This window comes from Eutrigla gurnardus (assembly GCF_963514095.1).
Source record: "Eutrigla gurnardus genome assembly, chromosome: 5".
NCBI lineage: Eukaryota > Metazoa > Chordata > Actinopteri > Perciformes > Triglidae > Eutrigla > Eutrigla gurnardus.
The window spans coordinates 23,012,103-23,037,755 of NC_139919.1; the positions used below are offsets into that span (position 1 = coordinate 23,012,103).

Consider the following 25,653-nt stretch of genomic DNA (forward strand, 5'->3'; position numbering starts at 1 on the left):
CCAAACCGGAAGTTAGCGTCGCTCTGTGGGTCCCCCGATTTTGCATTGGATTTAGGAATATTAAAGAAAATAAGCACTGTGGCAAACACATGTTTATGATAATAACACGTGTTATTGAGCAAAAATAATCTTCACATATTATCTTTCGCTACTTATGAAGCGTAAACGTGACAGAAGCTAACGTTAGGCTATTAACAAGCTACACTGCTGTCGTGATTTCACGGCACCACCGACGAGATAGTTCCGCCCGACAGTTTTAATTTTATTTAGAACGAGTACAGTATAATTTTAAATTGCACATTAAAACTGCATTCCTCAACAACAACAAAAAACACAATAAAAAAACCCTAAAAAGATTTTCAAAAAAGAATGACATGGACAAAATAAATGTTTGATGTGCTTTTAATTGTGTGACCCTAAACACGAATATTAATAAATGTGAAATTTAGTGACGTATTTAGCTTAGTATAAAAGGTTAAAATCTCCACAGGCCTCAGGTATTTAACTTCTGAGACAAGGGAACCGGAAGTGCAAAAATACTACTTTATTTCCGTTTTTTAAAAGTTTTTTTTAATTTAAAAATGTATTTTAATTTAAAAATGTATTTTAATTTAAAATAGGCTAGTAAAACGATAGTTAAGCTAGTTGCTTACTTTATAAAGGACGGTATCAGCCGTTGGTAACTTCTTTCAGGTGACTTTTGACGGACCTCAGCCAGCTGCTGCAGCGCCATCAAGCGTTCACACCTGGTAGAGCCAGGCTGCTCAACAGCAACACTGCATTAATCTTCTGGCTATATGCTTAAAAGACTTCAGGTAGGCAGTATTTAGTAAAAAAACAACTATGCAGTTTAATTTGTATTAAAAACAATGTAAAATGCATATATGAAAGCTTCATCAGATGTTTAAAAAACATGCATTTCACAAACGGGTATTAAACAAGATACAAAAATGGCTCTTTAAAACAGTTTTCAATATATTTTTGAATAAATACAAATTGGTCAAGAAATGTTGTGAGTGATGTTTTCTATTTTTTCCCTCACAAAGAGATGGAGAACAATTAAAGATTCAGGGCCACCGTGTGAAAACTTCCAGAGACTGAAAGAGAATGTGCTTAAAAGAGACATTTTTCAGTTCAATCAATGACTGAATTTCCCTCAAAGGAATATGATCATCCATTTTACCACACATTCATCCATCCATCGTCTACCGCTTATCCTGTATTCAGGGTCGCGGGGGGGTTGGAGCCGATCCCAGCTGTCATTCCACGACACAATCAGATATAAATCCCTTTCTAGGCATGCCATTAAAATGGCAATATCAGATAAAACAAAAACAAAAAATACAGCATTGTATGTCACTTAATGTGGGTAAACAAATGAAACAAAATAAAAAGATAACAAATGTACTAAAATAGAAAATAATTTTTCTCTTTACAGTTTTATATGGTCTTTTGAACCATAAAAATACGATTCGAAATAAGACAGACGGGGTGTGTCGCCTTCATCCTTTGACTCTGATGTAGAATCAAACATCGTCATGGCTGTTCTTTGGGGGATTTCTTCTTCTGCGAAGAAATACAGAAAAAAAATGTACATTCAAAATGAGATCTGAGCAACTGAACATGTTCTGCTTTGACAAGAGTTGGTGAAGAGTTGAGTACAGTGGTACCTTTCTGTGAGGGGTGTCACTTGAGGGTGTTTGGAGGGTTTGTGTTGCTTCATCGTCATGGACAGAAGCTGCAGGTGTTTCTAGGACCTCAGCCGATTTCAACTTGCTTTTCTCTGACAGAATGACAAATGGAAAAAGTGAATGCAAACTCGCAAACGACAAACAAAATTGCATTTTGTCACAATGAATACGAGTCATCTACTCACTTTTCTTCTTCTCAGTTGGAGGACTTGGTGTCTCAGGGTTCGGTGGAGGCGCTGGCTCTGTATCATTTTTCAATGACGAGTCCTTTTTCTTTTTCCCTTCAGTAATCTGCTTTGAATTTTCCTCTCTGTCGCTGCTTTCGGATTTGTTCGTCGTCGTATTTTCTTCAACTACAAGCTCTGATGTCTCTTCATTATGATCAGCTTTATGCTTTTTTTTCTTTTTCTTTTCTTTAACTATCTGCTCTGGATTTTCTTCATCAAGATTCTCCTTTTTCTTCTTTGCTTTCTTTTCTGTAACGACCGGCTCTGGATTTTCTTCACCAGGATTCTCCTTTTTCTTCTTCTTTGCTTTCTTTTCTTCAACTATCTGCTCTGGATTTTCTTCACCAGGATTCTCCTTTTTCTTCTTCTTTGCTTTCTTTTCTTCAACTATCTGCTCTGGATTTTCTTCATCAGGATTCTCCTCTCTCTTCTTCTTTGCTTTCTTGGCTGTGACATCCTGCTCTGGATTTTCTTCACCATTAGCAATCTCATTTCTCTTCTTCTTTGCTTTCTTTTCTTCAACTATCTGCACAGAATTTTCCACAACTATTTCGGCGACCTGCTCCTTTTTCTTCTTCTTGGCTTTCTTTTCTCGCACTATTGACTCTGACAGTTCCTCATTAGCAACATCCCCATGTTTGCTATTCACTATCATTTCTTCTTCCGTCTCTTGCTTTTTGCCATCTCCCTTCGTCCCTTCTGCCTTTTTCTTCTTCTCTGCAGGTTTATCAAACTCTTGCTCTATGACTTCAGTCTTCTTTTCCTCTTTACTGTCTTTTTCATCTCCACCAGTCTCATCTTTATTCTCCTCCACTTCTTCTGTCATCTCCTTTTTCCTTTTCTTCTTCTTCTTGGGCTCAGACGTCTCATCAGTTTTTATTTCACTGGGAGTCACATCTTTCCTTTTCTCCTTCTTAGGCGTCTGCTTTAGTGGGGAAAGCGTGGGTGTCGCTGTACTGTGTTCTATAGTGATGATGCCTTGCAGTTGGCTCGGGGTGGCAGAGGTCGTCACAGGTGCGGCAGAGGTTGTCACAGGTGCGACAGCGGTCGTTACAGGTGTGACAGAGGTCGTCACAGGTGTGACAGAGGTCGTCACAGGTGCGGCAGAGGTCGTCACAGGTGCAGCAGAGGTCGTCACAGGTGCTGCTTTTTTGGTCCTGCTCCTCTTGGATGGACTCTTCTTTATGGGTGTTTCTGTCATGGCTTTCTCCTCAACCTTCTCATTATTTCCAACTGTCCCATTCTTCTGTTGAACGGGGGTGGCGGTTTTTGCAGGAGGCTTGGCCCGGGGTTTCCTCACTCTCTTTTTCACGGGCGGCGGTATAGACGAGTCCAGCGCGTTGATCGTGTCCATCTTGACTTTGTCAGACTCTGTGGAAGGACGGTGACGGAAATGAACAAACATGGCCAGTTGGCAAAAATGCTTCAACGAAAAGAGACACACAGCTACTGTGCACAGCTCTGCTTGTATGAAATCACTGTTTTCCACGGTGAGGTGCTGTCCTGTCTGGGGTTTGCCTTCTCCCTTAAAGTGAGAGGACCCAGCTCTTTTCATCTTCCACCATGTCCTGTACTTTCCATTTCCAATTTAAAAACACATTTTCCCTCTTACCTGAAGTATATGACAAATCTAATTTGTTTTAGTGCTTGATCTTTGGAAATATTAGTGGGATTTAGTCAATGATCCCCGTCTCTCTCTCATACCCTCACCTGTCATTTGGAAGAGCAGATTCTTCCATTTGTCTACATCCAGACTGCTGTCAGAGTCTGAATCAGCTCCTCCAGCAGCCAAAACTTTGTCTTTTGTTTGGGTCCGTGATCTTTTCGCCTTCACAACATTTTCTGCAGATTTGCCTCCCCCCTTTTTTCTTTTTGCTGGCACAGCCTAAAAGAAAAGAAAGAACAACCTAATTGGTAAAGTTAAAGAACACACATATGAACAGTTCTTAAACCATTCACTCAAATGTTGCAGTAAAAAATAAATCACACAATCACCTTTCCATTTTCCTTCTTTTTCCTTGGTGTAGCTGGACCTAAACACGGTGTACAATCGGTTAAAATTATTTCTTACTTCATCCCCCAACAGGACTTTTACAAGTGATGATCAGGCTTCCTGCTCAGAGGTGCTGCTGCCTTTCTTTCTTCGACAACTTAAATTACATTCAAATTAAGGTTTGAAGTGCTAAGTAAAGTTTAGTTTAAATCACTGCATAATAAACAGTACATCTTAGAACAATTTTAAATAGAAAGAAAAACCCAAGTTATCTGAAAACAGATCTCTAAACAGCTACCTTGTATTGATGATGCTGCCAACTTCTATTTTATCCATCAGTTCTATTAAGATTTTAATAAATACATCGTCATACCTTTAGCTGGACGCCGTTTCTTTTTGGAGTCACTGTCGGGAAGAGAAACAATATTTCACTACCACCAAATTCAAATCGAGATGTTTGACTCTTGCAGAGAGTTGAAAAATCACACTCACTTTAACCACGAACTGTAGATGTCCAACAACGAGGCAGATGCATTTGTCTCCGCCTGCAGAAAAGCATCAAACCATGCAACGATTAGCAGTTTATTAGGAAAACTTTGTATAAAACATCATCATTATTATTATAAATTAATCAGTCCCACAGGGCTCATGAATCAGAGCTCTTTTTAGAGTCAGATGCAGCTGGGTGTACATAAACAAATAAAATAAATCATCGTCCTAAATGCCCTAAATGTCAATGTAATCATTATATTATGAGGGAGGGAGAGAGGGGGGAGGGGGGCGGACTGGAAATGAGGAGTTTGAAAACTACCGCAAATACGGTAAGAGTGTGGGAGTTAACCCGGAAGCTGAAAGACACTCGATCGAAGTTATTTCATGACTCATAACGTTTGTATGGCGATAGCTGGAGGGGGGTTCAATGCCATAATAGTTTTGTGCGCGAAGGCACGGAATAGTTTCTTTTTAAATTATTTGTTGCGTTCAAATGAGACATTGTCCAGCAGCTGCAACTGTGTGTGTGTGTGTGTGTGTGTGTGTGTGTGTGTGTGCGGCGTTGACCTGTGGGCAGTGCCTCTGTAGCTCATCTGCTGCTGAGTGGAAACCATGCTCCTTCAGATGACGGTGGATCAGCTGGGTCAGCTCGTGCTGTGGTGCGTTCACTGACATGTTCCACGCACGAGGACAAACAAACACGCGACGGTAACGGGCTACCTCACACGCATTTTCATGTTAAAAACCCGAACAAAACACTCCGAGGCTACTCCACCGAAACACGCATGGTGGCACGCTGAACTCCGAACTCGTGACGTAGTTCCGTTCGCCGCTGCAATGCACCATGGGGGATGTAGTTTTGCCGCGAAACAGGCTCTACTCGGCACGTCGCAAGTTGCCAGTGGTCCAAGCTAAATGTTTGTATTTTAAATGAAGCCTTTCCCCCCCCGCCGCTGATATAAAATGTCCAATTAAGTTATTATGTAGGAAAGTCTTTTCCGGGTCCTTGTTGGCCGGTCTGTCTGGACACAGTGTACAGTCTGCGGTTTCACCTCTATTTGCTTTTATTAAGCAGAATATCACAGTGGTCCCAGTATTATATCGAGCCATTCACACCGACTGACAAAGACCTGTTTTCTTTACATTTCTTTCGGTTCTACCTGCACTTAACCTTCCTTTGATTCTTGTTGAATTTTGAGTTTCATATCCTGTCTCAGGAAAGAAACCCGTGAGCATGCCGGCCACTCCCATAAACCAGCCGAGGCCTGTGTGATTCAGATCAATCTAATCTTCTAGGTAATTCCCTCCAGGGGCAATGGGACTTAGCTGGAAGAGATCATAATAGTGATATGCCAATTTCAGTTGGTTTCTCAACTCTTCTCAAATCCCTTCATGTTAGAAAAACATCCTCCAACCACAGAGCCAGATGAACCAATGAGTCAAATTGACAGATCAGACTTACGTTTTTAAAGCTGCCAGGAAGGTCGATCTCCCCCAGGTGTATTTGGATGAAAGCATGACTTTTTTCGGCTGGTTGGTTAGGGAAGAATTTAAAGGGGTCTGGGCAATGGATCTGAGAGAGCTAGTGGTGAGACCTTGGGTCACGCTGGAGGAGAGTATTGGGTAAGCAGAGGGTCAGCAGGACCCAACGGCTGAAAGAGTCCCATTCATGGATCAACACCGGGAAAGGTAAGCAGTGTCTATTCCAAACTCAACGTTAGTCCTCAGTGGACCCCACTAAGCACACACACACACCACAGAAAGCTGGTTGTGAGGCTGACTCAGCTCCCATTCGTGTTGACGGCACAGACCACCAAGATTTTATAGAAGAATAACAATTTGTAAAACTGGAAATGTAATATTTCCCCAGCCTGTTTTTGCTCTTAACGACACAATTTATTGTAATAATAACTGATAATAACTGAGAACTTTAGAGAGTAAGTTATCAAGTTATCGGAGAGACGAGGCCAAACAACGTAGCATCCTTGAGCGCAAGAAAAATAGAAGCAGGGCTTTTCCCTCTGCTTTGATGGCACGTCGCAGTGAAAATATTTGTACAGGTTACGCTTGTAAATGGCACTCTGTTTCACAGGAAATAAATCTACTTTACATTCCACACGTTTAGCAGCACACGTCTGCGCTCACTCTGCAGGTAATTACCTACAACTACACCCAGTGAGATTTGTTATTACAGGGGACCTTTAAAAAGTCACAACCTGCCTTTCTGAGCTGCAATGAGACAGTTTTAACTAGAACACTTGTATGCATGTATTAATATGAAGCTCTAAGAGATTAGCAATCAAACACAGTGATTGTTCATTGAGTCCATGTCCATCCAGGTGGCTTTGCTGGAGGGCCATAATGAAGTGTTGTGTCAGGCCTTCCGGCCCAGGTGCTGCTGCAGATCCACAAGAGCCAAATCAAACACACCTTCGGGTCTGGGCCTGAGGCCAGCGATGGAGCCCTGGACTGGCCCCTCACCTGTGAGGTCCCACCTGGTACGCCATAATGTTTGGATGCAGAGACGGAGGAGAAACTGAGTGTCATTTATACGGATTAAAACTCTTCTTCTTTACTTCGAACACATGCTTGTTTTTCTCGCCCTGCACATCTACTGATAGTTGAGGGTGTGGCTGTTGAAGCTGACACTCTGCGGGGTAAACCACATCCGCTGTGAGGGAGGGCTACAAATCAAACCCGATAGAACTGGGATTTGTTGTTACTTTCATTGTGCTCTCATAAGCATGTATTTATCTTCTCCTCTTTACAAAGGAAAAAGGAGTAACATATAGCATATTCAGTCAAAATTGAGATAATTCTCATAATCACACTTTATAGGCTAAAAGCTATACTTTGTCATGCTGATGTATATCTGTGAAAACAGCTTTTTAAATTAGCAGTAAGAGTGAAACCAAGCCAAGCCGGTAAAATACAGAAAGCAATCACTCTGGACTCCATTCATAGATCACCCAAAACCTACACACTGCTCCATAGAATTGAAGTGTCAGAAACGTATCCAAAGACACATATAAACTTATTTTAAATGGGGAAATAATCTACATTAAGGTGTTCTATCTATTTCACAGCCTGAAAACATTGATCCATTTTCTCTCAACGACTGTGCTTCTATGTAGTTACTGTATGTCTGCCTTCAGAGGGCAAGTTATTGACTCTTTTGCCCTGAGATTAGCGCAAATCTGATGAACTGATATTGAAAAAAAAGGATAACCGAGGAGAAAAAGCGATGTCGAGCAAACCCAAGAAACAAAGACACTTTTGTACGCTAGAAGGTGAATACAGTCCGATTGAAGTGAGGGTTTTGGCTCGGGGGTCGGTGCACATGCAGAAAGAAAACCTCCGACCAGTCTTACTCAGATTAGAAAATTGGGTAAAGAGGGGGAGTAATGTGCAGGTTTACTGGCAGGGCTGCGTTGATTAGAAAGAGGGTAGTGTTCATGGTGAAGGAGAGCAGTCGTATTCGGTAACAGCACCTCTTCCTTTAGCCAAAGCCAACATCTGGTGCTGCCCGACACAGAACAGCAGCAGCAGCAGCAGCTGTAGGACCCCCAGTCTCTGCTTCCTTTTCAACTCATGTTTAAAGAGTATAAAGGCTTAGAAACGGGTTGGAATGTGAATACAATACAGTACAAGTGAATGTTTCTGTTTCTGTGTGTTTGTTCGGAGCATAAAAGTTGGTTAAACCTAATCTTTGGAGATAAAACTCACATACGTTCATACTGCTCTTGCCTTTTGTTCATTAAGCTCACTCTTGATTTGAAAATAAGAAAATCTCCAAATGAAACCCCACACTGAAAATGTCCTTTTGATATGTAATCATTGAGGATAGCAGACTCAAAATTCAATCTCCACTGAGTCACAAATGGATCAACAACAAGTCCAAGTCAGCATGACATGGTTCATTAAATTGACATGTTTGCCTACTATGTTTGAATTATTTACATTTATTCTGAGCTTTTATTTTGACATCGACCATTAGCCATAACTTTGTCAAGTTATGACAAACAAATAACTGAAAATAACCTCCAGAAACCAAATACGGTGTTTGGTCAACATTTAATGGCCCTTCTCGTAGGGTGTCGTAAGGTAACACGTTTCCATAAATACTGTCATCAAACCATTTCTTGGCTCATGATTGAATTCTTTATTTTGGCGATATGACAAAGTTCAAAAAGGGATGAGCAAATGTGTGATGTCATCTGTAACGTTGCAACACATTCTCACTCCAAACTACGGCGGTCATATCTGTGGTACATATCGGTGTGGCTTGTGTTAATGTGTGTGTTTAAGTCGGTGTGAGCCAGTATATGTGTATTGTTTGTGTGGCGGTGTTGTTTGTGAGTGGAGTTGTTGTTGACCCGATGAGCTGCCATGGTTACGCAAACAGAAAACAGATGAGTCACATTTCTCAAAGACCTGGAGACTCTTACTTCCCTGACAACAAACACACACACACACACACACACACACACTTATATATTCCCCTCCATATTCCATCGCATAACATCTCCCTGTTTTTTGGTGGGGTTTGTGCGATGACCTTCAGCTGTCCACTCGCTCTAGGAAAACTACATATTTAAACACAAGTGTGCAAAACTGTTGCATCGCATTCATTTTTTCTTCTCTCTCTCTCTTGACCTGCCTTAAACTCAGATGCTCTGCTCCACAGTCGCAGCTGCATGCCCTCTATACGGCAGGCTCATACTTCCTTTGGCTGCCACGCGGCCTCCATGCCCGCAACTCTCCCCCCGTAACCAATATCAACATTTGCAAGGTGTGATGTTTTGCTTTCCAGTGTGTTGACCAACTCCGGACTCGCGAAGCATCTCATTTTCATGCGCAGGCCCCATGTTTCACCTCAGTGACCTAGATTTAAAGTGAACATGACATTCAGACACTGGAGGGATGCTAGAATATTTTTGTCAGAACGCCGTGGTCGTTGACGTTCCTTCTCTCGAGCTCCGTATCCTCCTTTACAAATACGTTTCTTTTATATTCCCGTGCATTCACTGCTCCACGTTCCACAACTCTCCACAGAACTCCCTTGATTCCCAGTCAAAGTTAAAAGCATGTGTGTGTGCTGAGGCCGTGTGTATCCTGCTGCTTTCTGTCGACCTGTAACATGATTTGTGAAGTGGCTCTTTGAGGCCTGGTTGGAGATGTTATCAGAGTCTGGGAAGCCAGCTCTGTCTCGCTCCTCGGGTCCGGAGCACTCAGAAAAACAGTGGGAAGAATAAGACAGTGTTTGTGAGAGCAGCGGAGCGGAGTGGGGAACAGTGTCTGTGAGTGTAGGGCCTCGAAGTTACCCAGAGACTCAAATCTCCCCCACAAACCGTGTTTTTCTGAGCGAGGAGTCCTTCTGGGAATGGGATGGGATGGGAATTTACTTTTTTTCCCTTCTTGCTTTCTAGTAATTCCTAAAGTTGGCAGTGTGACCATGAAATGGCACAAATGAAGAGGAGGAATACTAAAATCTTGCAAAAATATCACTGCCTGGATATATTAAATTATACCACTAGATATCTCATACGAGGTTATTACCACCTGGATATAGCAGAAACATTTCTGTGTGTTTTTGGGTGGTAGGGGGCTGATGTTATTTCAGTGAGGCAGCAAGGCAAAGGGGCGGGGCTAATGGGAAAGTGAAATGTTTTTAGAGAAGGCTGAAACAGTTTGGGGATCAGTAAGGATGGAGGAGGTGTAGCTTTTCTTGAGCGGTACATTTTGGATTGCTGGACTGCATTTAAGGATTTTTTTTTTTTTTGTGACATCTGATGAGTTTTACATTTGTTCACTTTTAAGACTCCGCAATGATTTGCTGACAATATACTGAAAACTTTGACTGACATTAAGTGTCACAGGAACCATGGCAACGACAGCTCTGACCGGGTTCTCTATGATGAGCTTGCTTAGCCTCGGTTACCTGACCTGGGACCTGATGAGCCCTAACCAGGTGGAACACGAGCCCGACCAAACTTTTGCCGACAGGTCTCCCGTCTCGCAGCCACCTCACATAATTTTCATCATGACGGACGATCAGGGATTCAACGACATCGGCTATCACAGCTCTGACATCAGGACCCCGACGCTGGATAAACTGGCTGCAGACGGAGTGAAGCTGGAGAGTTACTACATCCAGCCCATCTGCACTCCCTCCCGCAGTCAGCTCATCACCGGCAGGTCAAGTGTTTGGTTGTTTGCTGTTGTCTGTGTGGACCAGATTTATTTTGTGCTCAATCTGTTCGTCATTTGTTGTTTTTGAGAAACAAAAGCAGTTGAAATGACATCTTATGCAGAGTATTTGATATAAAATATCTGCTATAATCAAAGGACAAATTATAATTTATTAATTTAAATAATATATTTACCTGACTTTAAAGCCATGAGGCCTCTGTGTGTAATTATCTAACCATCTTATGATGACACATTATTCCTTCTGGATGTTTTCTTAATCATTAACCCTACAGGTACCAAATCCACACTGGCCTGCAGCACTCCATCATCCGGCCCCGCCAGCCCAACTGCCTGCCCTTTGACCAGGTCACCCTCCCCCAGAGACTGCAGGAGCTCGGCTACTCCACCCACATGGTCGGCAAATGGCACCTGGGCTTCTACAAGAAGGAGTGCCTGCCCACTCGCCGTGGTTTCGACACATACTTTGGCTCCCTAACGGGCAGCGTGAACTACTACACTTACAACTCCTGTGACGGCCCCGAGCGGTGTGGTTTCGACCTCCACGAGGGGGAGTCGGTCGCCTGGGGTCAGAGAGGCAAATACTCCACACATCTCTACACGCAGAGAGTCCGCAAGATCCTGGCAACCCACGATCCTCAGTCCCAGCCGCTGTTCATCTTCCTCTCCTTCCAAGCTGTCCACACACCCCTGCAGTCGCCGCGGGAGTACATCTACCCGTACCGCGGGTTAGAAAATGTGGCGCGCAGGAAATACGCTGCTATGGTCTCGGCTGTCGACGAGGCGGTGCATAATATCACATACGCACTCCGCAAGTATGGCTACTACCAGAACAGTGTCATCATCTTCTCTACTGACAACGGTGGCCAGCCTTTGTCCGGCGGCAACAACTGGCCGCTCAGAGGTCGTAAGGGCACCTACTGGGAAGGCGGCATCCGGGGTCTGGGGTTCGTCCACAGCCCTTTGTTGAGGAAGAAGAGGAGGGTGAGTAAAGCCCTGGTGCACATCACGGACTGGTACCCAACGCTGGTGGGGTTAGCAGGTGGCAATGAGTCCCTGATGGAGGGGGTGGATGGGTATGATGTTTGGGAAGCCATCAGTGAGGGGAAGGAGTCACCAAGGTTGGAGATCCTCCACAATATTGACCCTCTGTATAACCACGCACGCAGCGGCTCGCTGCAGAAAGGACACGGGATTTGGAATACAGCCATTCAGGCCTCTATACGAGCTGGAGACTGGAAACTCCTAACCGGAGACCCGGGCTATGGAGACTGGACACCGCCGCAGATGCTTCCAGGTTTCCCCGGCAGCTGGTGGAACCTGGAGCGTCACACAGTACCCCAGAAATCTGTGTGGCTTTTCAACATCTCCGGAGACCCCTACGAACGGTTTGACCTTTCCGAGCAAAGGCCGGATGTTGTCAAAGAGCTGCTGGCTAGATTGGTGTACTACAATCGCACTGCGGTGCCAGTGAGGTACCCATCAGAGGACCTACGGGCTGACCCCCACCTGAACGGAGGTGCCTGGGTGCCCTGGGTAGGAGATGAGGAGGAGGACAGCTGGGACACCGTCTACCAGAAAAAGAACAAGGATTGGAAGAAGAAGCTGAAATTGTCCAGGTCATTTTTCAGGAGACTCACCACTAGAATCATGTCCAACAGGATATAGAAGGACACTTGTTTGTTTGTTTTTGTTGAACAAGGAGCCAAGATTCTACAAGAAATAGCTGCAGATACCCATGTGTAGCTGCAGGTGTATGTTCAGTCTCTCGAAGAAATGTGTGATAAAATAAAAAAAATCAAATTCAAGTATTAATTGTTCAATTGGTTTGTACCCATTTTGAATAAAAGTGTGTGTTCCCCCAAATTGACAATTCTGTAATGAAAATGAAAGTTGATTCGATCTTACAAGATGATATAATATGATCTGGTTATATTTTCATAGTATCCGAATTGTTGTATTTGACATGGATGACAAGATGACAAGGAGAAATCATCTGCAAGCATTTGTAACTAACTACCTCTTGTGACATCAGTTGCAAGCTTCATTTCTTTCACGCAACATCTCCTTCTCTTTTTGTTCAAGGGTTTTCTTATACTGCCACCTCGTTGCCATGCAAGACCCTTGAATTAAAATGAGCTTGAGGCGGCCAAACGAATGTTCATGCCCTAAGGGCTCTAAAGTAAATATTTTATTAAGAATATTATTTTTGGGTGGAATCTTTACTTAAGCTACTCAAGTTGTCTCCCACATGTGCGCTTATAATTCTCACGTCTTTTCCTCCCAGCAGATTGAGAAGTACTTAAAAAACAAAAACAAAATCCAAGTTGCCTCACAAATGTACTTTAAACATGCTGAAACTGCTGTTCAATTTCACAGATGATTTCAACAGAGCGGCACAAAAAGAAGATTTCCTGACATGCAGCAATTATTTCCCAAGACGAGCGCACTTTACTGCAGTAACTTGCCTCAATATTTGGTCAACATTAACATATAGCTCTCATTCTGACATCTGTTTATAGATCAGAAAATGATATACTATGTAATTTCCATGAAAACGCATTATCTGTACTTTGGCTAAACAAACCTAGCTTGTGAGATAGCAGCTACTAGCCTTAGCTTTTTCCCTTATCTGTAATCTGTTAATGACATTTAGGTTGTTCAGATTGTTATTCCACACAATTAAATACGGCAGTAGTGAAACAGCCAACTCTGCTAAAGCTCTCAGCTCTCAGTGGTAGTGTAGGCCTAGATATGCTTTTTTAAATTCTTAAATGTATTCAAATGTATCAAAAAAGACAAATAAAATATCTGATATTGACCTAAATATAAGTTAGCCCTGTGATAAACTGGCGTCCTGTCCAGGTGTACCCTGCCTTCGCCCAATCACAGCTGGGATCGGCTCCAGCCCCCGCGCGACCCTGAATACAGGATAAGTGGTAGACAATGGATGGATGGACTTAAATATAAAAATAGCCTTCCTGGATGGATAGAAACTTAACCAAACATAAAAAAACATTTCCTACAAGCTATGTACTGCGAATATTTAATTAACTAAATGTCAATTCTCTATAAATACTGTAAAATGTAAAATCAATAAGGAAGCAACATTTCAAGTGTAGTATTTTTTTAAAAATGTATTGCGTGTATCCAATGGCAATTAGGAAGACATAAAATGTAAGTTATTCTACTCAGTTGTACAGTTTGCCGAGCAGCTGGAGTCCCTTTTCCCTAAACTTCACTGCCTCTCTAGTCAGTGCAATCTAACTTTGAAGGGCAACATCATCGCTGCCAGAGGCTTGCGTTAGCAAGAAGTGAAACAGTTCTCTTCATTTCCTGCCTTCCGACCGCCCAGTCATCTACTGTTTCCTGTCTGTTGGATGATCTTCATTTCTCTGCAGTTTCGCTACTCCTTAAAGAAAAACGCTATTCTGCATGAGGAGCATGGAGCCAGTTCTTATTCTTCTTGTGATGTTAGCTGGAGTATCACATGGTAAAAGACCTCATTAAGAAGAAACATTAAATAATGTGTAAATGGTGATTTAGTTCAAATAAATGTGATTTATCTTGCTTATGCCTTTTTCTAGCTTTCCTTCCAGCTGCTGAGACACAATGCAATGCCACGCAGAACTCATCTCTGTGCTCCGCTACTCTGGGAGGATCTGTGTACATCCAGCTGATGACCAACGCCAGCGGCCATCAGCTGCGGTGTAAGAAACAGCTCGGCACGCTGTCCATCAATGTGTTCTCTCTGAAGAAGGAAAAGGTGACGATACAGGAGCCTCTTCGAAACAGGACAGAGTTTTTTATCAACAACGGGACCCTCAAGATCACTAACGCGGAGAGGAATGATTCAGGTCAATACACCGTGGATGTGTTTGATCCCAATGGGGTCCTCCTGAGAAACATTTATTTTAAACTGGATGTTCAAGGCAAGTGTCTAAAAATGTACCCTTTTCTCACATCTTGTTTTTGCTTTAATATTCCTATTCAATATTGTAAAGTTGATGAAAATGTTATCAGTCATGATAAATAGAAAACTCAGTGGTTCAAGGAAAAAGCCTCATTTCTGCACACCCAGGATTTACTGTAATCTAAACACCTGCTGCCTGAAGGCTCTAACTTCACTTTCTAAATCTGGTGACATTTCAAAATGTCTCTAAAATCACCAAAATATAACTCCTGCATTGCACAGTAGCGAATTATTCCTGATAAGTGTTCAGTTTAGTCCCTGATTATGTTCATTTACTAAATAGAGACTACTCTGTGGATGGCATTGATGAAAGATACCAACTAAAAGAAGTGCAATGTGTGGTACATTTACAGGAACTGGTTGTGGTCCAAAGGGAACTTTCAGTATTTGTCCAATCAACCAAGGCAAGGGTTTCATTTTCACATCCAGAAGTCCTTTTGTCCTTCTGGCTAAATACTTTTATGTGAAACAGTGATGCTAGACAAATCTCACAATAAATTCAAATCAAATAAAACCAAAGCTTTCTCAACAGCCACCTCAAACACATTGTTTTTAGGATGTAAAAAAAAAGAAGAAGTGCAAAATGGTTTGGGTGTTGTTAATCGGATTTTTGCAGTCAGATGGAGCTCCTTGATACTTGTATTTGGAGTCTTTCTTTATTGTTTAATCAAAAATGATAAAAACTGCAGGATGTGTACCTTCTTACAGTGGATGTTTGGGAGATGTTTTCTGTGTTTGATGCATTTCAGGGAGGAAAACTTCCCCTTTGATCAAATCCATTCTTATCTTACTCAGCATAGATATAGTCACACAGTATGTAAGTCTGTATAATTGTCTCCCCAGAAAACATTTCGCACATCTTGATCCTGGTCTGTTCTGCAGTCGGTGCTCTGCTGCTGCTAGTGGTGGTGTGTTGCTGTATTTGCTGTAAAATGAGGCGACAAAAGAAGAAGTCAGTTCAAGTCAAACTTTACGTGGTCATTTCTAAAAAAAAAAAAGAAAAGAAAAAAAAAGCCTTTCATTCTGCTTTAACTGCGTTTTTCTGTCCATCCTCAGGTAAATAACTGTGAATAAACACCTTGAATTTGGACGTAAGTAAACTCAACTGAGGACCAGGATCCCCAAATGGACACTGAGCTGAGGACTCACTGAAAGAACAGGACTTTTACCAGGCAGGGGATGGACAAGTCTTTTTTTTTGGACCCTACATTGTTGTTGAAAAAGGTATTCACTGGAAAACACTGACTTGTGGTACAGCATCAGTAAACGTCATGTAAATCGCAGCATCAACAACGTTATGACGTATGATCAGAACGGATTATGAAAGGTGTTGTTTTGATTTTTAAAAAACAATAATAAAAAAGGTAACGAAACCCTTCAACACAATGCTTTGTCTTCTCAAAATGGTGTTTTATGTGCAAACAGACAGAACAGGATATGAACAGAGCCAGATGAACACTGGTGAGCTCAATGAAATGAAACACTCATGCATTATCAGGGACTTCTGCATGTTCAACTGCATGAAGGGCAGTCTGTTGTACTATATTTCAGGGTAATATCTTTAGTCACAAAGATATTGTAATATAAAAAAGTGGTCAAATAAATACTGTAGACATTTAGATACAAATATTTTATATATACTGCTCATGTGAGGAGTCGGAGTGTAAGAAATCCTTATCCGTAAGAATCCTTATTCACTGCATTGACATTTAGTAGCGACATTTCTTTTTTGTACTGTGTGATGGACTGTTGTTTTTATGAAAGTCTTGTAAGATATCCTTGAGTGCTTTGAAAGGTGCCTTTAAATAAAATTAATTATGATTATTATTATAAATGTGGTTGTGTTTTAGCAGAATTGGTCGAGGGGAACATGAGTCACAGCTTGTGGTCGTCTGTCTCAAGTACCAGTTTCAGTGCGTACATTGAAAAAACTGTAATAGCTTTTTGAATATTGTGACTGGACCTTTGATTAAATGCTGCATTAAATGCGGGATAAATGGAATTGGGTTGTATTATTAAGCTGCATCACTCACTAGGATTTAGAGGTTATTGCTTTTACTGAAAATAATATAAATCGAAGACTTTGAAGGGTAGCAGGAAGTAGATGGCTTTCTAAAAGTTGTGAGTCTTAACACATGGTTGATGCTGCAGCTTGTTAATCCCGTTGGGTTGTGATGACATCTGCAGGCTGTGTTTGGTTTCACTCACATTAAGCATGGCTATGTGATCGCTGTTTATGTTCACCTTCAAATGTAACTTTCTGTTGAGTTTACAGCCTGGATATAAGAGACATTTGTGTTTCATGTTACTGAGACTGCGTGGTTGTTTTCGGGACCCAAAAGTAGATAGAAATATATTTTCTTCTCCTCCTTCAAATGTGGGAAATGTGAGAAACTATGAGAGGCCGTTTAGGAAATAATTCATGTTTGCTCTCATATGTTACATCATACTCTCTTACAAACACTACTATAGTCACGCACACATACTATCATACTCTCTCACAAACACTACTAGTCACACACACATACTATCATACTCTCTCACAAACACTACTAGTCACACACACATACTATCATACTCTCTCACAAACACTACTATAGTCACACACACTATCATACTCTCTCACAAACACTACTATAGTCACACACACATACTATCATACTCTCTCACAAACACTACTATAGTTACACACACTTACTATCATACTCTCTCACAAACACTACTATAGTCACACACACTATCATACTCTCTCACAAACACTACTATAGTCACACACACATACTATCATACTCTCTCACAAACACTACTATAGTTACACACACTTACTATCATACTCTCTCACAAACACTACTATAGTCACACACACATACTATCATACTCTCTCACAAACACTACTATAGTTACACACACTTACTATCATACTCTCTCACAAACACTACTATAGTCACACACACATACTATGATACTCTCTCACAAACACTACTATAGTCACACACACATACTATGATACTCTCTCACAAACACTACTATAGTCACACACACATACTATCATACTCTCTCACAAACGCTACTATAGTTACACACACTTACTATCATACTCTCTCACAAACACTACTATAGTTACACACACTTACTATCATACTCTCTCACAAACACTACTATAGTTACACACACTTACTATCATACTCTCTCACAAACACTACTATAGTCACACACACATACTAGAGAATAATATGTGATGTGTGTGAGTATAGTAGTATGTGTGAGAGAGTTTGATTGAAACGGAAGTCAACTTGAATTTTCAGTTTCTGATTGGCTCATCACGGGTGTAGGTACCGGATGTGTCTCTCCAGCGGGATCTCAAGGACAATGTCCCGCCTCCTCTAAGATGACCATGCATGGATGTATACAGTCTATGATGTTAACATGTGAAAATGGTCGACCGGGACCGTGTCAATGAGGCAATTGGACTTTTAAATACCATTTTAACCCGTTCCGATGTGATAACCACAATGTCGGAAATTTCGAACCGTAATCAACAGCCCTCACGTAGCGCGGTCGATGTGGAAATGCGGCGGGTCAAGGAGGAGCAGGGCTGGACTGGCCGTCGGGCAATTCGGGCATTTGCCCGAAGGGCCGATGGCGATTTTGGGCCGAGCCTTTTTTTTTTTTTTTTTTTTTTTTTTTTTTTACTAATGGTACTAGTGTTAGTAATGGTATTAGTCATGATACCTATTCAGTGTTTACCACACATTGAATGGACTTAACTAGCGGCTCTAATGGTAGGCCTAAACAGGAGGGCAGCAGCGTTTATTCTAAGGGGAAATCCTCGCGGCTGGTTTGATTCATCAACGTTCTGTTTTCCCCCGTCGCCATGGCAAGGCGTCCCCCCCGCCGGCCCCCCTTAGCTGCGCGAGTTTGACAGTGCGTGCGCGTATGTCAAAACCAAAACACCAAGGAAGGCTGAGGAATAGTCACCCACTTATATTAATAATAATAATAATAAAGAGCAAAGTGTCCGGCCCGTGCGGACCCAGTGACACTATGCAATAACCTGCTGAAATAAAGAGTTCTGTAAAGTTGGAAATATATTCACAGATTCGGGATCAATAAATCTGAAGAGAAACGTTTTCAAACACAAATGATGCCTCTTTCCCACCGTAATATCATAGACTACGAGCTACAAGCACCAAAACACAGATTTTGTACATAAATCAGCCCTCCTCCGAGCTGAACGGAGAACATTGATCTATATGCGCAGCCGGCAGCCGGGCGAGTGCGCAGGGACCGTCTGCAAATTACAAGACAAAAGCAAGACGCTGCAAACAAAAACCATTAACTCTACTGTTATACAATATTGTTTTCCTCTTGTGCACCACTTGCTGTAGTGCTGTTGTTTTTTGTTGTTGATCAAAACATTCTCCAGGGGCATTCAAATAAATAAATCGTTGATATTGGACTTATTTTCTTTCAAGTGTACATTTTTATCTGTCTCTCAACACAGGCTATGACTACTACTACTATCTGCTACTACAACCAACTACCACTGGTAGTACTAATCATTACAATCATAATACTTCAAATAATAGCAGCAACAATAATAACATTTGCAGATAAAATAATGTTTAGTTATCCAATGAAAAAAAAAAAAGACAATTTGGCCCGCGACTTGGCAACCTGGGCATAATTTGGCCCTCAGTGAAAACTAATTAGGGAACCCTGGAAGGCTTAGCACTGTGTTTTAGTCATTTTTGTTTTCATCTTTTTGTGGCGAGGTGAATGTGTGGCTGGAGGCCACCAGAACCTGACCCAAACAACGCCACCTGGGGAGTTTCACCCCAGGAAATATCCTATGAAATTCTGAATAAGACCTCAATACTTTCACAGACAACACAAGTTCGTATACTAAGACAAGACAGAGACGTGGTTTCCAAATAAAGCCAAATTTATTTGTTTCAATTGAATTAATTAATAACTGGAGATATCTGTAAAAAAAGGGGATTAGTGGCACAAAAAAGATGAATCAAATTAGGAAAGTATAACAAATTTTATTAACAGGGGATTCTTTTATAAAAACACTAAAATTACTATTTTGGTGAAACTTATTCTGAAATTAACAAAAAGGAGTGGACAGAAGCCAACTACAGGGAGGCAGCCTACCTAAGGATGTGTTCCAGAGGTGCAACAACTTACCCACCACGCGTGCTCACGGCAAATCACTGCAAATGGTGCACACTGCAACTGTGTCCCGGTGCGCTTTAACACTACAAACGGTGAAGGGAACCACTCTATCGTGACTAGCCTCCGCTATAAGCCGACTAATGCCACTAAAATAAATAAAGCAAAACAAACATTAACACAAGCAACAAAAACACCAGTTGGTCCAGACTAACAATAATCAACAATAAAGGCAACACTAAAAGCAAGGCAAAACAGCAGCTGACAATGACCTTAATAAAAAGGTGCACCGGCTAACCCAGGTACCAGCTAATGAGTACCCACATTGGAGAACTCCATTCATTCATTAGTAGATGCAGACACCAGTAAGACCGGGGGAGAGAGGGAGAGGAGAGCTGTGGCAAACAATTGCAACCTGGTCACTACATATAATTGATTTAAAGTAACATTTAAACTAGTGGCTCTATTTCCTACCTCAGAGTCAGAGGAAGCCCACACAGCAGCCAGAGAGAGACAAAGAGACAGCCAAGAGGTCACAGGTGACTTAAATGCCCTCAGTCTAATCAGGAGGCAGTAGAAAGGGGTTGGCCTGAACACAAGGGTGTGTTCAAGAACCAACAACTGCAACTCTGGTTTCCCCGTCACATTTTCTTGAATGCTTCAACTCCTCAACCCCATTTAGTATGTCAACATTTTGTATTAGTACCAGCAGTTTGTAAGAAATTGGTCAGTGATTAATGTCATATTTTGGTTCTCAAAATTCACCAAATTGATGCATTAAAATGAAATCTATTAAAAATGTTCTCCCGGGGGGGGACCCCCCTAGAAGATTGCAAGACACCCCACGATAGAATCCTGTGGGAAACACTGCTATTGGTACACAAAACTGGTAGATCGGCCCCTTAGTCATGATTGATTCTGGGCTGGACCAATTACAGCCGAGGGGCGGTGCCCGACAGTGTACAAGCATTGTCACAAAAAAGTTTGTTCATAGGCTTCATTGTCTTTCCATCGATACCTGGTGGGCCAGTCTCGGTTGAAAATGCCCGGGACAATTTTTGGTCCCAGTCCAGCCCTGTTGGTGGGCCTCTTGAAGTCAACATTTCCCTTTGGCTCATTTGCAGTGATCTTGAGTTTTGAAATTAATTTATGATGGAACAAAAACATAAATGTAGGGCCTCCAGTGTTAAAAAGCTCTCTTGATCGACACCTCCTTCAAACTGCTGGCTAAAGAACAAAATTGTCCGTGCATATCCATTAAGCTCAAAGAAAAACCGATCCAAAATCATGCTGTCATATCCACCTCTGTCAGTTTCCCTTGCAATGTGCTGAAGGCACCTCATTGCATTAGTGAAAAAAATCCTAATACTCTCCTCATTACCATTTACTGCTAACAAAAAGTTGCTTTGAAAAAGAAGGTAAATTAGTGGAAAAATCATATTTGCAACTGCAGCTACTTACAAAATTTGAACTTATAAAGTTGCCTTCTTGATTTCAGTTCTCCCACACAGCTTCCATTTAGCTAGCAGTAAGCTCCCAGAGCTGTGCACCAATCAAGGAATGAGGCTTTATACTATTTCCTGTTTAAACAAACTAACTTCCTGTTTTAGTAATTTGGAGTATAATAGTGTATGTGAGAGAGTATGATAGTAAGTGTGTGTAACTATAGTAGTAAGTGTGTGTGACTATAGCAGTGTTTGTGAGAGAGTATGATAGTATGTGTGTGTGTGACTATAGTAGTGTTTGTGAGAGAGTATGATAGTAAGTGTGTGTAACTATAGTAGTATGTGTGTGTGACTATAGTAGTGTTTGTGAGAGAGTATGATAGTAAGTATGTGTGACTATAGTAGTGTTTGTGAGAGAGTATGATAGTAAGTGTGTGTGACTATAGTAGTGTTTGTGAGAGAGTATGATAGTAAGTGTGTGTAACTATAGTAGTATGTGTGTGTGACTATAGTAGTGTTTGTGAGAGAGTATGATAGTAAGTGTGTGTAACTATAGTAGTATGTGTGTGTGACTATAGTAGTGTTTGTGAGAGAGTATGATAGTAAGTGTGTGTGTGTAACTATAGTAGTAAGTGTGCGTGACTATAGTAGTGTTTGTGAGAGAGTATGATAGTAAGTGTGTGTAACTATAGTATGTGTGTGTGACTATAGTAGTGTTTGTGAGAGAGTATGATAGTAAGTGTGTGTGTGTAACTATAGTAGTAAGTGTGTGTGACTATAGCAGTGTTTGTGAGAGAGTATGATAGTAAGTGTGTGTAACTATAGTAGTAAGTGTGTGTGACTATAGCAGTGTTTGTGAGAGAGTATGATAGTAAGTGTGTGTGTGTAACTATAGTAGTAAGTGTGCGTGACTATAGTAGTGTTTGTGAGAGAGTATGATAGTAAGTGTGTGTAACTATAGTAGTAAGTGTGCGTGACTATAGTAGTGTTTGTGAGAGAGTATGATAGTAAGTGTGTGTAACTATAGTAGTAAGTGTGCGTGACTATAGTAGTGTTTGTAAGACAGTATGATATAACATATGAGAGCAAATATGAATTATTTCCTAAACGGCCTCTCATAGTATAAACTGTAAGATGACACTTTGCTTCACTTCCTTCATAGCTGAGAACAATGGCTGTCTTTCTTGGTACAGTATTACACTTAAGATGTTATCTTAATACCCAGAAGTTCAGGAACTATTTACAGACTTCTGTTCAATTGATTTCTCTTCAGTGTCCTTTTAAGGCTTTTTTTTGCGACCTCTCGTCATGATGTTCTGTACATAAATGAGGAAATGAGATGATGAGGCAATATTCTGATTCTTTTCTTAACTGAAGTTGACCACTAACGTGAGGAAGGCTGCTCAGTGTACTTTGTGCATGTTTGCTACTGAATAAGCTGACAGGCTGAACACCAAGGAGACATGGAAGCTGTGATCGCACTGTTGGTTTTCATTCTCGGCGTCTCTCACAGTGAGCTGTGAACTTTTCTAATTTGACACATTTTATGGAATTAAGCTTTAATGTGTTTTGCAGCTCCAACACTGAGCCACGCTGGGACCAAATTCACGCAAGAATTCTGACATATAAATTAATTAAATATCATCACATATGTTTTTTTCTGACTGCCAAACATCTATTATCTTATTTAGCAAATTGAAATGTGAAAATCACTGTCACAATTGCAACATACTGTACACCAGAAATACAATGTATTCAATACCCAAAGGTACCAGTAGGCAGAGGGAAGTTTTTTTTTCTCTTTATAAATGTATATTTTTAACGTAGACATATATATCTTTATCTATTTTATTAATGTATTACTTTCTATTATTTTTACAGGTGTAGAAACCTCCTGTGATGCCAGACAGAATGGAGCTCAGTGTTATGGAGCTTTGGGAGGAACTGTGGGCCTCCAGCTGATGGACAACGCCTCAGAAATATATAAATACTCATTGAGAAAAAACCCATTACTCACTGAGATACTCAGTGGGAGAAAGGATCGCATTTTAACAAATCTAATAGAAAACAGATCCTCCTTTACTCCCAGTAATGGCACATTAAGGATCAACAAGCTCAGCAGGACTGATGAAGGTGAATATGAACTTACAACTTTTGATGCAGACGGACGTTTATCAGAGCAGCGGACACTAAGGTTGACTATTCAAGGTAAATACAATTTTAACCTTCTGTGTAATTTAGTAATATTGTTAGACAAACATGTCATATTCTCTTGCTAAGCTACATGCATCTAATATTCTATATGCTGTATTTCTGTAAATATGCCTGGTCTGAATTAGAAACAGAAGATTCTGTTAAGTATAAAAAAAAAAAATCATCAGAATGTGTTTCCTTCAGCTCCTGTGTCCTCTGTCCTGCTGGTCCCTGAGTGTCTGTCCCAGGGAGAGATGAAGGTGTCCTGCTCCTCTGAGGGAGGAGACAGTCCTCAGTACAGCTGGACTCTGGACGGTCACTCACTGACAGACGCTGAGCTCCTTTCTGGAACAACGCAGACTAACGGCATCACTCTGAAACAACACGTCTCAGGACGACTGGTCTGCTCAGTCAGGAACTACGTCAGTAGGAAAGCTTCCTGTGGTGAGGGTGAACATAAAAAAACCCCCAACAACTTCATAATAATAATGCTGATGATTAACTGTACATCAGTCATGTATGTTTCTTTCCCATAGGCTTCACATTACTCAACTGCACCTTTTCTGATGCGATACACGTATCACGATGGGTGCTCTCGGGCAATAATTCCCTGTGTGAGACAACAACGACCACAATCACTGAGAGTGAGGCCTCCACTGTGGGTAAGGAGAGACACATCAAACTGTTTCTTCCTCCGGCTGAGACGACCCCTGGTACTTATTGAAGTAATAAAACCTGACGTGTAATTCTTCTGTCTTTTTATCCGAGCAGATAACTCCCTCCTCATATGTGGGGTGAGAGCAGCTGTGGTGATTCTTGCATTAATTGTGATCACCGTCTATTTCGCTTGGAAGAAAAACAAGCGTGAGAAGGCCGTAGACTCTGCCGTCCGTTCACAGCTGGAGCATCAAGAGTACTCTGTTGTGATGGTTGAAATGTGAAGCTCTGCGTCTGAACTCTAACTTCGTGGATCAAACCGCTTGGTGTCGGGTGACTCTTTTCACTCACTTCAGGTGTTGAGTGGGGAAAGTGGGATCATTCACACAGAATTCATTCAAGTGGAGAGACGGGCTTATTGTGAAATGTTCAGTGCACGACTGTCTTTGGAGAGGGACAAAGCATCCTTAAGCAACGTGTGGGTCAATGTTGTGTCATATTAGCAGTGCAACTCATTTAGATGCCATTTGGAAATCATTGTACTGTACATTTCCACATTGTTGCTCTCTGGTGAAAACAATGCTTCTCCAAATATGGTGAAAAAAATCTTCATGTAGCAGATATTTAACACACGTTGGATTATCTGAGAAATGCTTCATCACAATCCTGGAAACAGACATTTTTCTAAGAAGAGAAAAAGATGTTTTGGTGATGAATTGAATCTGTTTTTTAATTAATAATTGCATCATTTATATTGCATTCAATGCACGTTTTTAACATTTTTTCTCACACAAGCTAAATTATGTGCATTTATATGATAAAAGTGTTAATTTCTTAAAGATTGAGTTATGTTAATAATAGTTCTGTGTTTTCTATTATAATTACAAATATAGGCTGTTTTTAACATTCTTTTACACACAAGCTAATTGATGGGCATATATGATAAAAGTGTTACTCTTTTAAAGATTGACTTATGTAGATAATAGTTCTGTTTTTTATTAAATTTAAAAATATAGGTCTGTTTTTCTCCCATGTTTGCAAAGAGTTATAATGTAAAACATTTCAAAACATTTAATAGTAAGCGCCTTCATTTATTTGCTTTCTCGTTTTGCTATATCTTCAAAACCTGTAAATGAGTCAGTCATGTGTCATCGGCCAGTTTTGATAAGCTGCCCTGTTATTGACATTTTGATCACAGACTGTTCCTTTAATTGCAGCTGAGCACTGAATAACATTTCCTGTCTTGTCATCTGTATTAGTAAGTGTGAGGTTTCCCTCTACTGGTTTTAGGAGGCGTTACTGTGTGTGAATGTATGTTTTTGATGGCATGGTTACCTTTTTCACGTTGTTGTTATACCTCTGATAAAATACAACACTTTTGTTGAAGAAATAAATAATATTTGAGTTGGTCTTATATTTAAAGTATTGTATTACATTGATTTAATTTGCTTAATATCTAGCCCATTCTGTATATATTCTGGAAATTGTCTATTATGTACATTATACATTCTACTTTATTTAACTTTCTTTATTACATTTACATTTACATTTAGGTCATTTAGCAGACGCTTTTGTCCAAAGCGACTTACAATAA

At 41.0% G+C, this 25,653-nt stretch overlaps 4 protein-coding genes across 6 annotated transcripts; 3 read left to right on the top strand and 1 right to left on the bottom strand.

Annotated features, from left to right (window-relative positions):
• Positions 1-831: 831 nt before the first annotated feature.
• LOC311013441 (uncharacterized protein) lies at positions 832-5,231 on the bottom strand. Of its 3 annotated transcripts, XM_084009520.1 has the most exons (9): positions 4,971-5,231; positions 4,404-4,456; positions 4,285-4,316; positions 3,908-3,951; positions 3,629-3,803; positions 2,178-3,289; positions 1,877-2,114; positions 1,671-1,783; positions 832-1,566 (listed from the first exon to the last, which is right to left on the bottom strand). In XM_084009520.1, the coding sequence occupies exons 1-9, from the start codon at positions 5,076-5,078 to the stop codon at positions 1,537-1,539; spliced, it is 1,905 nt and encodes a 634-aa protein (XP_083865646.1). In that variant the 5' UTR covers positions 5,079-5,231; the 3' UTR covers positions 832-1,536. The 3 variants fall into 3 exon arrangements, with proteins under 3 accessions (XP_083865646.1, XP_083865645.1, XP_083865644.1); XM_084009519.1 differs by having other exon boundaries at positions 1,877-3,289; positions 3,914-3,951; positions 4,971-5,230; XM_084009518.1 differs by having other exon boundaries at positions 1,877-3,289; positions 4,971-5,230.
• Positions 5,232-10,063: 4,832 nt separating this feature from the next.
• LOC311013568 (arylsulfatase I-like) lies at positions 10,064-12,471 on the top strand. Its single transcript, XM_084009681.1, has 2 exons — positions 10,064-10,601; positions 10,889-12,471. The coding sequence occupies exons 1-2, from the start codon at positions 10,288-10,290 to the stop codon at positions 12,279-12,281; spliced, it is 1,707 nt and encodes a 568-aa protein (XP_083865807.1). The 5' UTR covers positions 10,064-10,287; the 3' UTR covers positions 12,282-12,471.
• Positions 12,472-13,950: 1,479 nt separating this feature from the next.
• Positions 13,951-15,972, top strand: LOC311013588 (uncharacterized protein). Its single transcript, XM_084009701.1, has 4 exons — positions 13,951-14,106; positions 14,201-14,545; positions 15,430-15,538; positions 15,643-15,972. Exons 1-4 carry the CDS (start codon positions 14,049-14,051, stop codon positions 15,644-15,646), a joined length of 516 nt encoding a protein of 171 aa, XP_083865827.1. The 5' UTR covers positions 13,951-14,048; the 3' UTR covers positions 15,647-15,972.
• A 6,625-nt stretch (positions 15,973-22,597) lies between these two features.
• Positions 22,598-24,886, top strand: LOC311013274 (HEPACAM family member 2-like). Its single transcript, XM_084009314.1, has 5 exons — positions 22,598-22,721; positions 23,091-23,417; positions 23,607-23,846; positions 23,939-24,064; positions 24,174-24,886. Exons 1-5 carry the CDS (start codon positions 22,673-22,675, stop codon positions 24,341-24,343), a joined length of 912 nt encoding a protein of 303 aa, XP_083865440.1. The 5' UTR covers positions 22,598-22,672; the 3' UTR covers positions 24,344-24,886.
• Positions 24,887-25,653: the final 767 nt, after the last annotated feature.

What these genes read in the sequence shown, in the direction of transcription:
- LOC311013588 (XM_084009701.1), top strand. Translation starts at nt 14,049, where the DNA reads ATGAGGAGCATGGAGCCAGTTCTTATTCTTCTTGTGATGTTAGCTGGA. An exon ending in GTTAGCTGGAGTATCACATG is followed by an intron (nt 14,107 to 14,200) that starts GTAAAAGACCTC and finishes GCCTTTTTCTAG; the next exon opens with CTTTCCTTCCAGCTGCTGAG. An exon ending in TTTTAAACTGGATGTTCAAG is followed by an intron (nt 14,546 to 15,429) that starts GCAAGTGTCTAA and finishes TTGTCTCCCCAG; the next exon opens with AAAACATTTCGCACATCTTG.
- LOC311013274 (XM_084009314.1), top strand. Translation starts at nt 22,673, where the DNA reads ATGGAAGCTGTGATCGCACTGTTGGTTTTCATTCTCGGCGTCTCTCAC. An exon ending in ACTAAGGTTGACTATTCAAG is followed by an intron (nt 23,418 to 23,606) that starts GTAAATACAATT and finishes TGTTTCCTTCAG; the next exon opens with CTCCTGTGTCCTCTGTCCTG. An exon ending in CAGTAGGAAAGCTTCCTGTG is followed by an intron (nt 23,847 to 23,938) that starts GTGAGGGTGAAC and finishes TCTTTCCCATAG; the next exon opens with GCTTCACATTACTCAACTGC.
- LOC311013441 (XM_084009518.1), bottom strand. Translation starts at nt 5,078, where the DNA reads ATGTCAGTGAACGCACCACAGCACGAGCTGACCCAGCTGATCCACCGT. An exon ending in GAAACGGCGTCCAGCTAAAG is followed by an intron (nt 3,952 to 4,284) that starts GTATGACGATGT and finishes CACCGTGTTTAG; the next exon opens with GTCCAGCTACACCAAGGAAA. An exon ending in AGGAAAATGGAAAGGTGATT is followed by an intron (nt 3,804 to 3,907) that starts GTGTGATTTATT and finishes CTTTTCTTTTAG; the next exon opens with GCTGTGCCAGCAAAAAGAAA.
- LOC311013568 (XM_084009681.1), top strand. Translation starts at nt 10,288, where the DNA reads ATGGCAACGACAGCTCTGACCGGGTTCTCTATGATGAGCTTGCTTAGC. An exon ending in AGTCAGCTCATCACCGGCAG is followed by an intron (nt 10,602 to 10,888) that starts GTCAAGTGTTTG and finishes TTAACCCTACAG; the next exon opens with GTACCAAATCCACACTGGCC.